At 41.2% G+C, this 15,239-nt stretch overlaps 1 protein-coding gene across 2 annotated transcripts in view; it reads right to left on the minus strand.

The window, feature by feature from the left end:
* The window catches only part of UBL3 (ubiquitin like 3), a 71,710-nt gene extending 61,797 nt beyond the window's left edge, over positions 1-9,913 (minus strand). The window contains exon 1 of one of the 2 annotated variants that reach the window (XM_030882581.3): positions 8,828-9,913. In XM_030882581.3, the coding sequence (XP_030738441.1) occupies positions 8,828-8,854 (27 nt within the window). In that variant the 5' untranslated portion in view covers positions 8,855-9,913. Of the gene's footprint in view, positions 1-7,423; positions 7,566-8,827 lie in introns of those variants that run through there. The other variant, XM_060287782.2, reaches the window with a different exon arrangement.
* Between the last annotated feature and the right edge of the window lie 5,326 nt (positions 9,914-15,239).

Below are 15,239 nucleotides of genomic sequence, written 5' to 3' on the forward strand. Positions count from 1 at the left end.
CCCGCATCGGCAGGCACACTCCCATCCACTGTGCCACCAGGGAAGCCCCTCAACAGTTTTTAAATGTCTATTCTGTTTTAGAAATTACAGGAGATCTAATAAAGGTAAGACACATATTCAGTAAATTTGACATCACGTAAGAATCTGAAATACACTGACAGAAAATGGTTCACAGGAAGGAAAGATCACTGTGGAGTAGAATGAACTAAAAACCGTTTTCACAGGAGAGGGACATGAGCTGGAGTAGGATTCAGAGCTAGAAAGGAAAAGGCATTCAAAGCAGAGGGAAATAATGTGTCATTTGTTTTCTCAATAAAAATGCCTAATTCAGAACACCAAATTTAAGACACATTCAAGTAAAACAATTTAGAGAAACACTCCATAAGAGATATGTTAATTAATAAGCCGTTCATCAAGTCACCTACGTGTGTGTGTGTGTGTATAAGTATATATACATAAATGGTACTATCTACCCTTTAGCTTCATAGAACCCCCCAACTTATACTGGGAATAAGAAGTTCCACCAAGAGAACGAAAAATTAAGAAGAGCTGTAAGTAAAGAGAAAATCTGTGCATTACATCTTTTGGGGGGGGGATTTTTTTTTAACATCTTTATTGGAGTATAATTGCTTCACAATGGTGTGTCAGTTTCTGCTTTACAACAAAGTGAATCAGCTATACACATACACACAACCCCGTATCTCCTCCCTCTTGTGTCTCCCTCCCACCTTCCCTATCCCACCCCTCTAGGTGGTCACAAAGCACCGAGCTGATCTCCCTGTGCTATGTGGCTACTTCCCACTAGCTATCTATTTTACATTTGGTAGCGTATATATGTCCATGCCATTTTCTCAGTTCATCCCAGCTTACCCTTCCCCCTCCCTGTGTCCTCAAGTCCATTCTTTACATCTGCGCCTTTATTCCTGTCCTGCTCCTAGGTTCTTCAGAAGCTTTTTTTATTATTATTTTTAAGATTCCATATATATGTGTTAGTATACGGTATTTGTTTTTCTCTTTCTGACTTACTTCACTCTGTATGAGTTTCTAGGTCCATCCACCTGACTACAAATAACTCAATTTCGTTTCTTTTTATGGCTGAGTAATATTCCATTGTGTATATGTGCCACATCTTCTTTATCCATTCATCTGTCGATGGACACGTAGATGAATGGATATTGTAAATAGAGCTGCAATGAACATTGTGGTACATGACTCTTTGAATTATGGTTTTCGTCCTGGCTATTGTAAATAGAGCTGCAATGAACATTGTGGTACATGACTCTTTTTGAATTATGGTTTTCTCAGGGTATATGCCCAGTAGTGGGATGGCTGGGTCATATGATAGTTCTATTTTTAGCTTTTTAAGGAACCTCCACACTGTTCTCCATAGTGGCTGTATCAATTTACATTCCCACCAACAGTGAAAGAGGGTTCCCTTTTCTCCACACCCTCTCCAGCATTTATTCTTCATAGATTTTTTGATGATGCCCATTCTGACTGGTATGAGGTGATACCTCATTGTAGTTTTGATTTGCATTTCTCAGTGATTAGTGATGTTGAGCATCCTTTCATGTGTTTGTTGGCAATCTGTATATCTTCTTTGGAGAAATGTCTATTTAGGTCTTCTGCCCATTTTAGGATTGGGTTTTTTTGGTTTTTTGATATTGAGCTGCATGAGCTACGTGTAAATTTTGGAGATTAATCCTTTGTCAGTTGCTTCATTTGCAAATATTTTCTCCCATTCTGAGGGTTGTATTTTCGTCTTGTCTATGGTTTCCTTTGCTGTGCAAAAGCTTTTAAGTTTCATTAGGTCCCATTTGTTTATTTTTGTTTTTATTTCCATTTATCTAGGAGGTGGGTCAAAAAGGATCTTGCTGTGATTTATGTCATAGAGTGTTCAGCCTATGTTTTCCTCTAAGAGTTTTATAGTGTCTGGCCTTACATTTAGGTCCTTAATCCATCTGGAGTTTATTTTTGTTTATGGTGTTAGGGAGTGTTCTAATTTCATTCTTTTACTTGTAGCTGTGCAGTTTTCCCAGCACCACTTATCAAAGAGGCTGTCTTTTCTCCATTGTATATTCCTGACTCCTTTATCAAAAATAAGGTGACCATATGTGCGTGGGTTTATCTCTGGGCTTTCTATCCTGTTCCATTGATCTAGATTTCTGTTTTTGTGCCAGTACCAAAGTGTCTTGATTACTGTAGCTTTGTAGTATAGTCTGAAGTCTGGGAGCCTGATTCCTCCAGCTCCGTTCTCAAGATTGCTTTGACTATTCGGAGTCTTTTGTGTTTCCATACAAATTGTGCAATTTTTCTTCTAGTTCTCTGAAAAATGCCATTGGTAGTTTGATAGGGATTGCATTGAATCTGTAGATTGCTTTGGGTAGTATAGTCATTTCCACAGTGTTCATTCTTCCAATCCAAGAACATGGTATATCTCTCTATCTATTTGTATCATCTTTAATTTCTTTCATCAGTGTCTTACAGTTTTCTGCATACAGGTCTTTTGTCTCCTTAGGTAGGTTTATTCCTAGGTATTTTATTCTTTTTGTTGCAATGGTAAATGGGAGTGTTTCCTTAATTTCTCTTTCAGATTTTTCATCATTAGTGTATAGGAATGCAAGAGATTTCTGTGCATTAATTTTGTATCCTGCTACTTTACCAAATTCATTGATTAGCTCTAGGAGTTTTCTGGTAGCATCTTTAGGATTCTCTATGTATAGTATCATGTCATCTGCAAACAGTGACAGCTTTACTTCTTCTTTCCGATTTGTATTCCTTTTATTTCTTTTTCTTCTCTGACTGCTGTGGCTAAAACTTCCAAAACTGTGTTGAATAACAGTGGTGAGAGTGGACAACCTTGTCTTATTCCCGATCTTAGAGGAAATGGTTTCAGCTTTTCACCACTGAGAATGATGTTGGCTGTGGGTTTGTCATATATGGCCTTTATTATGTTGAGGTAAGTTCCCTCTATGCCTACTTTCTGGAGGGTTTTTATCATACATGGGTGTTGAATTTTGTCAAGAGCTTTTTCTGCATCTATTGAGATGATCATATGGTTTTTCTCCTTCAATTTGTTAATATGGTTTATCACATTGATTGATTTGCGTATACTGAAGAATTCTTGCATTCCAGGGATAAACCCCACTTGATCATGGTGTATGATCCTTTTAATGTGCTGTTGGATTCTGTTTGCTAGTATTTTGTTGAGGACTTTTTGCATCTATGTTCATTAGGGATATTGGCCTGTAGTTTTCTTTCTTTGTGACATCTTTGTCTGGTTTTGGTATCGCTGATGGTGGCCTCGTAGAATGAGTTTGGGAGTGTTCCTCCCTCTGCTATAGTTTGGAAGAGTTTGAGAAGGATAGATGTTAGCTCTTCTCTAAATGTTTGATAGAATTCACCTGTGAAGCCATCTGGTCCTGGGCTTTTGTTTGCTGGAAGATTTTTAATCACAGTCTCAATTTCAGTGCTGGTGATTGGTCTGTTTATATTTTCTATTTCTTCCTGGTTCAGTCTCAGAAGGTTGTACTTTTCTAAGAATTTATCCATTTCTTCCAGGTTGTCTATTCTATTGGCATATAGTTGCTTGTAGTAATCGCCCATGATCCTTTGTATTTTGCAGTGTCAGCTGTTACTTCTCCTTTTTCATTTCTAATTCTGTTGAGTCTTCTCCCTTTTCTTCTTGATGAGTCTGGCTAATGGTTTATCAATTTTGTTTATCTTCTCAAAGAACCAGCTTTTAGTTTTATTGATCTTTGCTATCATTTCCTTCATTTCTTTTTCATTTATTTCTGATCTGATCTTTATGATTTCTTTCCTTCTGCTAACTTTGGGGGTTTTTTGTTCTTCTTTCTCGAATTGCTTTAGGTGTAAGGTTAGGTTGTTTATTTGAGATGTTTCTTGTTTCTTGAGGTAGGACTGTATTGCTATAAACTTCCCTCTTAGAACTGCTTCTGCTGCATCCTATAGGTTTTTGGGTTGTCACGTTTTCATTGTCATTTGTTTCTAGGTATTTTTTGATTTCCTCTTTGAGTTCTTCAGTGATCTCTTGGTTATTTAGTAGTGTATTGTTTAGCCTCCATGTGTTTGTATTTTTTACAGATGTTTTCCTGTAATTGATATCTAGTCTCATAGCATTGTGGTCGGAAAAGATACTTGATACGATTTCAATTTTCTTAAATTTACCAAGGCTTGATTTGTGGCCCAAGATATGATCCTGGAGAATGTTCCATGAGCACTTGAGAAGAAAGTGTATTCTGTTGTCTTTGGATGGAATGTCCTATAAATATCAATTAAGTCCATCTTGTTTAATGTATCACTTAAAGCTTGTATTTCCTTATTTATTTTCATCTTGGATGATCTGTCCATTGGTGAAAGTGGGATGTTAAAGTCCCCTACTATGACTGTGTTACTGTCGATTTCCCCTTTTATGGCTGTTAGCATTTGCCTTATGTATTGAGGTCCTCCTATGTTGGGTGCATAAATATTTAGAACTGTCATATCTTCTTCTTGGATTGATCCCTTGATCATTATGTAGTGTCCTTCTTTGTCTCTTGTAATAGGTTTTATTCTGAAGTCTATTTTGTCTGAGATGAGAACTGCTAGTCCAGCTTTCTTTTGATTTCCATTTGCATGGAATATCTTTTTCCATCCCCTCATTTTCAGTCTGTAGGTGTCCCTAGGTCTGAAGTGGGTCTCTTATGGACAGCATATATACGGGTCTTGCTTCTGTATCCATTCGGCCAGTCTATGTCTTTTGGTTGGAGCATTTAATCCATTTAAATTTAAGGTAGTTATCAATATGTATGTTCCTATTACCATTTTCTTAACTGTTTTGGGTTCGTTATTGTAGGTCTTTCCCTTCTCTTGTGTTTCCTGCCTAAAGAAGTTCCTTTAGCATTTGTTGTAAAGCTGGTTTGGTGGTATTGAATTCTCCTAGCTTTTGCTAGTCTGTAAAGGTTTTAATTTCTCCATCGAATCTGAATGAGATCCTTGCTGGGTAATCTTGGTTGTAGGTTTTTCCCTTTCATCACTTTAAATAGGTCCTGCCACTCCCTTCTGGCTTGCACAGTTTCTGCTGAAAGATCAGCTGTTAACCTTATGGGGAGTCCCTTGTATGTTATTTGTTGTTTTTACCTTGCTTGGGCATTAAATCTTAATACACCCTTTCTTCAAAGTTAAAATTTTTCTATTCTCTAGACCTTTAACAAGCATGACATTTTCCCCTGGCATAATCTATATCTGTCATTTTAACTTGGAAAAGTGATAAAACTTCAGTTTGAAAAGAAATTCATTTTAATAATTTCCTGTCCACTAGAGGGCTCCCACATTTCTTCCACAAATGTTACAGATATGACATTACAATAAAAATATTCATTAAGCACTGAAAAAACTCAAATTATCATTAGCTCACTTAACCCCAGACTAAAAATGGTTACATCTGCTACAATTTTACATTAATAGTTTTAAAAGATACACGGTTTTCCTGTATTTTATCATCTAAAACATTTTGAATAACCAAAATTGCTTTGCCATTATTCTCACACTAATTGTCAATGTCTCTCTTAGGTAGGGTTTTCAATTTTACAGATATCATAAAGTATACTTTCAGTCCAAAGCTCTAAATTGTAGTTCAAGTGTCTTATATAATAGTTTTATAAATACAATAATTTATTTCTTGATAACTTTCCAAATCCAGAAAATTACCAGCTTATCCACCCAGCCTTAGGCTTTATTACTAACAGAAAGAGTAAACATTTTCTTTCAGAAAAACCTAAGTCATTAACATAATTCATGCTACAATTATAAACAGTGAATATTGCCCATCATAAACTATGATTTGCGCTGAGGCGAAAAAAATGAATCATTTAAACACAATGTATTATAATGATATTCTGTTCAGATATTTTCAGATTTTTCTCACAAATAAGTTATTACACTGGAATGTTAGTAAATCTCCTAGTTAAAACTCAATCACTCTTAGCAAAGGAAAAGCCAACATTTTAAGTAAACACATTTATATAATTTATAGGACATCTTTACAGAATGTTCATTGGAAAAGTATCAACTGCAAATTATTCTTTGTAAAGAATATAGCAAATCCATTCACGGGGGGTACCACTCCCACCCATCCTCAAAAGAATGACTTGCTAAATTTGGATTGTAAGAAAAAGAGACTACTTATGGTAAACAAAAAAATTTACTGAATGTTTAAAAATAAATTTTAAATGTTATATTTACAAAATAAAAAAGTGATGCTAAAAAACCGATTTTAGAGTCAAAATAATTGCCGTAAGAAGACTTTACCAAAAACATCAAATGATTTAGCAATTATTATAGCTCATTTATGAACTATCTCCAATGAAAACATGACAGGGGTTATAACTTCACTGCCCCACCTCGTCTCCTAAACAGGATTTTCCTATACAACTGACAGGCACCGTTAACACCTGAAACAGCGTAACATTCGTTTCTAAATAGCACATACGAACTGTCGCCACTGAGAAACTTGACATTTTTACTGCATCTAGCAAAAATGTATGTATTCGTACTTGCAAGAGTGTGTATCCTGATCACTTTAGAGTTGTACTTCAAGGGAAATGTCAGAGTGTGGAAAGAGGTGGGAGTGGACCGGCTGACGCTCTCCAAGAGTGGTAAAAGTCTTCTCACTTTAAGTCACAGATGTAAATGCAGATTGTCAATTACAGATAATAAAAAGTTGAACAAATATGAAGCATTTAATCGACAACTTTCAACCAGTATTTATCATGTCATATTTCAAAAAGTTGAGGATTCTAGGTACATATCAAATAAAGGCACTTCTTAAGCAAAAATGCAATGTAAGTACTAGCAAATGAAGGTTTAAAAGGTTTTAACGCTGGAAAAAGCCCTCAAGACCTCCAACAAGTTGGACAGCTAGAAAATGACACATAAAAAATATTCAGAACCATCTCATCTGAGCTGTACCTTAGATACACTCTGAAATAGCATCACCAGGGCATTATATGTTTATTACATAATACTGCTTTGCCCTTGCATATCACCTTTAATCACGGGATCTCAAAGCACCAAAGAATCATCAAGGCCTTAAAATACAGTCTGAAACAGAAATAGTTGTATTTTATAACTGCAGCTATTAATAAAACCTTGCACTACTTCCCGGTCCCCTGATACGAACACTAGCTTCCAAACCTTCTCTCTGACTTGGAAACAGTATTCCCCAAATCATCTCAATTTGTGACTGATGCTACCCGCATTCCAGCTTTTCTTCATCACTGGGCCTAAATAAAGTTGTGGCACTGTTTTAATGACACAAATCTATTTCACGACAACTTCTGTGACAGATAAATAATACGAAGGGTGATCATATCTCACAGTGCGCATGATGATATAAGATGGAGGCTTTAGAGAGAGAGCCAACCTTTGCTGGAGGTGATGAGCCCACAGAGCAATTATCCAACAGAGGAAAGAGCATTTTCCAGCTCCGTCCAGAGACCTCTCCAGGCAACTTCGCGAGTAGGGTGGAGGAAATCAAGTCCAGCTATCCTTAAGCAGGCCGGGAGACTATTCTCCGGTGTGCACACCAGGAGGGAAGGGAAAACTAAAAGGACAGTGCTCGAGTTTTAAGAATCAGGAAGGAGAGTGTAAGGTTGCTATGTGGCCACCCTAGAGACAGAACACTGTGGTTCCTTTGCATTTAAATAGTGCACTAAAAGGGAAATCAAACGCTAGCAAAATGTCTTTAAACCAAGGTCAAATTATGCCAGTTAGAGCCATTTAATTTTTATTTTACAGCCTGTAAATGAGGTTCACTCTTATTGAAACATCTGTCATTTTAAAATTTAATCACCAGGAAAGTTCAATTTTTTTTCGCTGAAATATACAAACACTCAAATGTTAACTTCATGTAAGTGAGCATAACTATGTTAACTTCAATTCTTTCATAAACAAGATTATACACCTTCCTGTTAATTGCATTACGTTTGTCCCTAGGACAGCAAAGTGTAATTTCACACTCATACAAACCCACCTCCCAGCACTGTAAACCTACACAGTTCCTGTTAGTCAACAGTCTCATATCCTTAACCTTTATGCAGAGTACTTTTTGTTTCAGGTTCTAAACATTCCAGTATGAAGGCTCAATCAATAATATGTTTTATGAGCTTTTAAAAGTCCAGTGATGTAATACTACTAAATATTTGGTACTAAAAGTCCTGGAATATTCATTCAAAGTACCAAAATACAGCCAGCCTAGATTTGTGAAAATTCCAAAACGTCTTAATATTTCTGTTGCCATACTTGCTCACCCATACGTTTCAAAAAGCTCACAGCAAATTCTGGTCAAGTTTCTCTCCAAGAGATAACACGTCCCTGTTTTTGGAAATATCAAGCTTGTACCTACTGCGTTAATGATCAGTGCCACCGAGCACGATCCCCGTTTTCCTGTCCACCTCTGTATCTAGCAGGGACACCCGTCCTGAGCTCTGCCCACTGCCACTGACGTTTTCAGAAGCTTTAAAGACACAAGTGTTCAGAGGCTTCTAGCAAAGAAGAAGAGATTTTCTCCACTTCAGGCTACCTTGCTACATGTTCCCAACTTCTCCATTGTCTTTAATCATTTAGAAAACACAAATGAGAAAAATCTGCATTAAAAGCAGTACTTTCTCAAGAGGGACACCAGACCCTCCAACTTCTCCAGATCTCCCAGCACCGTGGCTTTTCAACAGTCCCCCGCAAACCTTCACCCCACGCCTGTATCCTGATTTAATAAGACTGGAAACCACAATTAAATCAAAGGGTGTCGTAACTCTTATCCTTCACTTACCATATCCGCCGGGACATTACTGGACATCTTGCCGTTTGATATATATACCCAGATGTTTACGCCGAAAAAAAAAATCAAGAAGAGACAACAACAAACAAAAAAGAGAAATCTTCGAGCTACAGAAATCAACCTTCACGATCTTGACTGGTTCGAGATGTGCTTCCCCCTAAAATAAGTTCTTTCGGAGCCAAAGTGCCGGCCGGGCCGAGGTTCCGAGAGAAGAGGAACAATCGCCGGGAGCGGTGTGGCCAGACCAGGAGGGAACTCCTGGGGTAGCAGCCCCGTCGTCGTCGTCAGCAGCAGCAGCCCCAGGACCGGCCGCGCCAGGTGGACCGAGCCGAGTGACACACGGACATGGAGCGGGGTGGGAGGGGGTTAAATCGTCTTCCTCCTTTCCCAGCCCGGCAGTGATTCACACTTGCTCCCAAGTCGAGTCTTCATTAAGCAGGAGGAGAATGCCCCGGCGCCGCGGTACACAGATAACTATGTGGCTACACATGGACGCGTCCCCCGGCGGACGGCGCGGGGAAACGGCTCAACTCGCGCGGCCGGCGTTGCCAGCCGGGCCGCGGAAACCCGCGCTCAAGGGCATTTAACTCGTTGGCAGCCGAAGCGCAAGCCCGGGCCGGAGAGCCGGGGCGGCGAGCGGGGAAAGCGGGGCGCTCGGCCCGGCAGGAGACCCCACGGCCCGTCGGGGCTCAGGCCGCGGGCGCCTCCGGGCAGCCGCGGGGCTCAGGACACATAGTCTCCGGCTTCCCGGCGCTCCTCTCTCGCCTCCGCCTCCCCCGGCTCCGCCTTCCCCTCCCCTCCCCGGCCTCGCGAGCTCCCCGCGACGCCGACTTCGGCTGGGCCCCGGAAGAGCCCGGGTCCTTCCTCTCCTCAGCCCGGGAACCGCTTCCTCTCAGAGCTCTGTCTCTCCTCCTCCTCCTCCTCCTCCACTTTTCAGTACCCGACGCCGCAGCCGCCTCCTGTCATCGCCCCTCAAGCCAACATGGCGGCGGCGGCGGCGGCGGCAGCTGCCGGAGCGCGAGTCGGGGACATGGGAAGAGCACGGCCCCCCGCTTCGCAGCCGCCGCCCCCGCCTTCCTTCTCCCCCTCCCCCTCCGCGAACACCAAAGGCGTCACTACGGAGACCACCCTCGAGCATCACGGGAAGTGTAGTCTACGCCGGGGGGGGCGGTGCGGAGGGAGCGGGCCGCCTAACGCGTCCTCGCCCGACTCCGAAGCCACGCCCCTCCTAGCAACAGTTGCTAGGAGAGGAAAGCTCGCTTTAGCCAAGCTGCTGCAGGGAAGTTAGAAGATACCTGCTACCAGAAGTGCTGTGATCGTGCGAATTATTGGGCGAAAATTATTCTGCACAGGGAAATTCCCTCGTGCACAATATACACGCAGAGTTAAAACATGGTTTACCTCCAAGCAGAACCATTCATTTTTAAGGATAGCACGCTCTCCACATCCTGCAATCTCAAAGCATTTTGTATAGTGATTTCGTCTAGGTCTCTCCTCAACAATACATTTGGAAGATCAGAAGCATTGATTTCCAATAAGGTCATAGAAGTTCAACAAGAGTAAGGATATAGTTAAGCAGGGAGAATGTTGGAACATATGTTTCTTGAAGACCCAGGCCCATAAAGCTACAATCTAGTTAATTGAAATTACCAAAAACTGCATTAGATGCAATAGTGTATGAACCAAAAAGTCTATTAGATACGATAGTGTATGAGGCTAAATCTCTATCAGGAAATAGCTACTACAAACTACATGAGGATTCGCCAGTTTACCAGGCTAGCCCTGAAATTCTATTTAACTCAAGATGTAATTGAAAATTTATACACCTGCAGTGATTAGCAAACAGCAGAAAATAATACCATTAATGAGAGACTTAGATGAAGAATACATCTAGCCCAGATTTAGGAACAAAATGCAGAGACCACAAATGTCTATCTGACTCCCTATACATACCTCTCTTAGGGTATTTTAGGAAGAGTCGTCTCAATGAGACACCTGTATAAAAATGCCAACAAGGTAAGAGTCTGACAGCCACCTCTCCAACCTACAGTTATGTGACCGCATCTGTGAAACAGTCTTGTCTTCCTTCCAGGGGTAAAGTAGGGGCACTTGTGAGGATAAATTCATGTAGGGAAAATAAATCACTTTGTGAATAACAATGCATCATTTGATGTGAAACGTTACTACTTATTCATTCAGCAAACAAACACACCAGGCACTCTGCTAGGCACCAGGAGTTCAAAAATGAATAATCCAGGCAGTGTCCCCCATTGTCTAGGAGCCTGTGTCATTCCCCACAGCAATCTCTCCAGTCAGGTGTGTCTCATCATGATGGAAACTCACAGGACGTTTAGAGTACCTGCCTCTTGATTAGCCCTGCTGGAGAAATTCCAAGCCCTCCTGGAGGCCTATATCATCCTGGGGTGAGTTAGCGTAGTAACCAGGGAGGAGGAGGGTAGATTGAATTCCCAGAGAGACCAAACGACAGAAGAAAAAAGAGGCCTGAATCTTGCCCTGATTAGGCTTCAGGACTTGGTATAGATATTTCTGAGTCCATAGCTACACGATTTTCCTTGGCCTCATTCTCCATGTTTAGCAACCACAGAGGCCTCTCTAGCAGCCCTCCAGGAAATAAGGGCAGCTGAAGATGTTTCAGTGAGTTCAGAAAGAATATTGAAGGCTGTTGCTCACAAAGTTAGTCCTCCACCCTACTCCAAACCCCAACTTTCATCCAACTACTGCCCTGGCCAAGGCTCTGCAAGAAGCAGAAGGTGGCAGGATGTATAGAAGCCTCAACTCACTTCCTCTGCTGTTTCCCAGCAATCGTGCGACGACAGGAGACATAATGACCACCACTGCCAGCCCAAGACCTTGGCATCTCTGATACATGGTGTTGCTGTTTGACACTGGTTACCCCAGCCACCTCCACAAAAGGCAGCATCTTTCAAAAGTAAAGTCCCTGCACCTGGCTGTATTTCCAGTCTCTCTTCTAAGAGAGGCTGCGACATTATTCTCCATAAGACTCATTATAGCTCTTGCCTAATAGAGTTAAGGCACAAGGGAGCATGACTGGACACAGTTGCAGACTTTTCCACTCTCCTCTCTTTCCTCTGTACTTCCTGACTCAGGTGGGTGAGAAGAGAGACTGGAAAAAGAGCCCATCTGTTCCCGGCAGGAAAGGATAACATCTTCTTAATACCTTCAATCTACTCTCAGCATCAATTTGAAGGAAGCAAGTGACACGGCATTTTTGTATTACAAAAAGTAACTCTATGGGAAATCAAAAGACCTGGCTTTGGGGATGAATTTGCTGTGTGACCTTTGACAAGACACTTTGCTTCTCTGAGTCTCAATTTGTTCATCTGAGGAGGTGGGACTAAAATCTCTAAGGCCCCTTCTAAGAGTCTGTGAAGTCAAGTCCTGGAAGAATAACACATGACACCCATGACCTGTTAAAAATATCTCCCCCAAGTGACTGCTCATGGGTATGAGAGGTTTTTGGGGGGTGGAGGGCAGAGTGTGATGGAAATGTTCTAAAATTAGATTACGGTGATGGCAGCATAACTCTGTAAATATACTAAAAACTATTGAATTGTACATGTGAAATGGGAGAATTTATATTTTTTTAAATTATAAATACACATAATTTAAAATTTACCATCTTTACTTTTTGGGGTGCACAATTCAGTGGCATTAAGTACATTTACTCCATTGTACTACCATCACCACCATCCATCTGCAGAACTCTTGCATCTTGTGAAACTGAAACTCCAAACCCAATACACAACTTCCCATTCCCCCTCCCCCTCCCCCCAGCCCCCGGCAACCACCAGAATACTTTCTGTCTCTATTAATTTGACAACTCTAGGTACATAATATAATTAGAATCATACAGTACTTGTCCTTTCGTAATTGGTTTATTTCACTTAATGTCTTCAAGGCTCATCCATGTTGTAGCATGTGTCAGAATTTCCTCCCTCTTTAAGAGGAAATAAATACTCCACTGTATGTATGTACATAGTACATTTTGCCTATCCATTCATCCATCGATGGACACTTGGATTGCTTCTACATTTTGGTTATTTTGAGGTGGATGATTTTTATGATATGTAAATTGTATGTCAGTGAAGCTGTTAAAAATATAATCTCCCCTATCTGCCATGTAAGGGGTCTGAAATGATTTCCATCTTAGGATCATTCCTTAAGGGTCTTCACAAAAAACTCTGGAATTTAAACTAGAGAGAAGCATTATTTTCTATAAGACCAGTAACCTTTAATCAGGTATTACTTTGCTTGATTATCTCATTATGCCATCCATTGTCATTTATTAAAGATCTGGGGGTAGGAAAATGCCACAAGGGGCAGAGAAATGTTTGCAACAATGCCTGGGGGGTGGAGAAAAGGGTTGTGGATATACCATACTCTGTGGGCAAAGTGGAAGTAAGAACTTTGAGAACCTCCTTTGCCCTCTATGTCCGGTTTTACCCAAGACTGGCCTGGTCCCCTTTGGTCCCAGTGTAAGAGACACATCAAGGTTTTGCTTTGTAAAATTATACTACATTTCTTTCTCATGAGAAAATCTATATGAAGCCCCCTAAAACCAATGTGAAGACTCCCATCATAGAAGGGTTCTCAAGAAATGTCCATTTCCTACCACAAAAAAGGTCGAGGTCTTTTCTCTGAAACTAGATGTAATTTGCTAGTTACTGGTTTAGTAATGGACTTTCCCCCTTTAGTCTTTACTCTTGCTGCAGCAGAATAAATGGACTATGTGTGTTTGTAGATTTGAGAATCGTGCTCTGAAGGCGTTTGGGAGATGAAGAAAAGAATTATATTGTGTAAGGCAAGGGAACAGGCCGGACACGTTGGCTGACCTATTTTCACTCCTGAGGAGCACCCCTACACACGTTGCAAATATGTCCAGCCTTTTAACCCTACACTCCCCTAACCAGACATTCTCAACCCAGTTCCCATAAAAATCACTAGGAACCACTTAAAGAGACAGATGCCCCAGCCCTTCCCCAGAACAACTAAATCACACTCTCCTGGACCGGACCTGACACCGGTATTTTTCAAACCTCCCCTAAGTGTTTTGATTGTGCAGCCACAACTGAGAAACACTGTGTATGTCAAATTCCTTCAAGTTCAGCTTCCTTCCTTTGCCTCAGTCTTGTCTTAGTAATAAGAGTGATAACCTGTAGGTACTGTGATTGGTAAAGGTGGACACAGTCACAGAGATGTAAGGAATAATCATAAGCCCACTGCTCTCCCCTCCCCCGCCCCACTGTGTTCATTTACTCACCCAGACCTTGACCTCTCCTCTGACGCAGCCCAAGTCTCTTTATCTCAAGACATTTCCCTCTGCTTAGAGTCCATGGGAACCAGCACTGGGCAGTTCGAAAGCACAGAGGAAATGAGGCAAATTCAGCCTGGAGGTATCTGGAGTTGAACCAGGTGAAGGCCAGGTGAACAGCCGGGGTGTTCAGGAAGAGCATACACACACACACACACACACACACACACACACACACACACACACACACACACACACACACACACACACACACACACACACACACACACACGTTGAGACGCAGACTGGAAGCCAAGGAGTCAAGGAGGGGAGGTGGCTGAAGCCCAGATTGCTGCTTGGGAATGGGGGAGGGGTGAGGCAAGAAAAGGGCAGGAGAGAGAAAGTGGAAGCCAGTCACCAAGCACTTTGCAACTGAGGCTAAGCAGTTTGGATTTACTCTGATAGCAAATGGAAGCCATTGAAAGGTTGTAGATGGGGGAATGCCATGATGAGATTTGTTTTTATAGGAGGATGGAAAAGGGCCTCTGAACTCCAACAGTACCTTTTATCTGTATGTTTTGGGTTAGTTGTCATGGACCCACGTAATCTAAAAACTCTTAGGCAGTCCTGAAGATGATCAAAGCCCAACTCTTTTTTTCTTTTTTTTTTCCAGATCAGAAAGACCAGTTTTATAGGAGACCAGGACTGACTCCTAATACAGTGCTTGTTACTCTCTCTTCTGCTAACAAAGTTCCACAAAAACAAGGAGTCATTCTACTACATAATACATAATCAACCCAGTATGTACTTTTCTCTTTTATTTTTAAAATAAAGAGCAATGCCAATATTATAGAAACTTTGGAAATTAGAAAAACTATTTTTGTTTTTTGTATATTTCCTTCCAGGTTGTTTTATGTACATAATTTCACATATTTGTGGTATGCATAACATTTTCTTTTCAATATTAAATGAAAATTCATTTTTTTTTTGGCGGTACATGGGCCTCTCTCTGTTGTGGCCTCTCCCGCTGCGGAGCACAGGCTCCGGACGCACAGGCTCAGCGGCCATGGCTCACGGGCCCAGCCGCTCCGCGGCATGTGGGATCCTCCC

The sequence above is a fragment of the Globicephala melas genome, chromosome 18 (assembly GCF_963455315.2).
Source record: "Globicephala melas chromosome 18, mGloMel1.2, whole genome shotgun sequence".
In the NCBI taxonomy this organism is placed as follows: Eukaryota; Metazoa; Chordata; class Mammalia; order Artiodactyla; family Delphinidae; genus Globicephala; species Globicephala melas.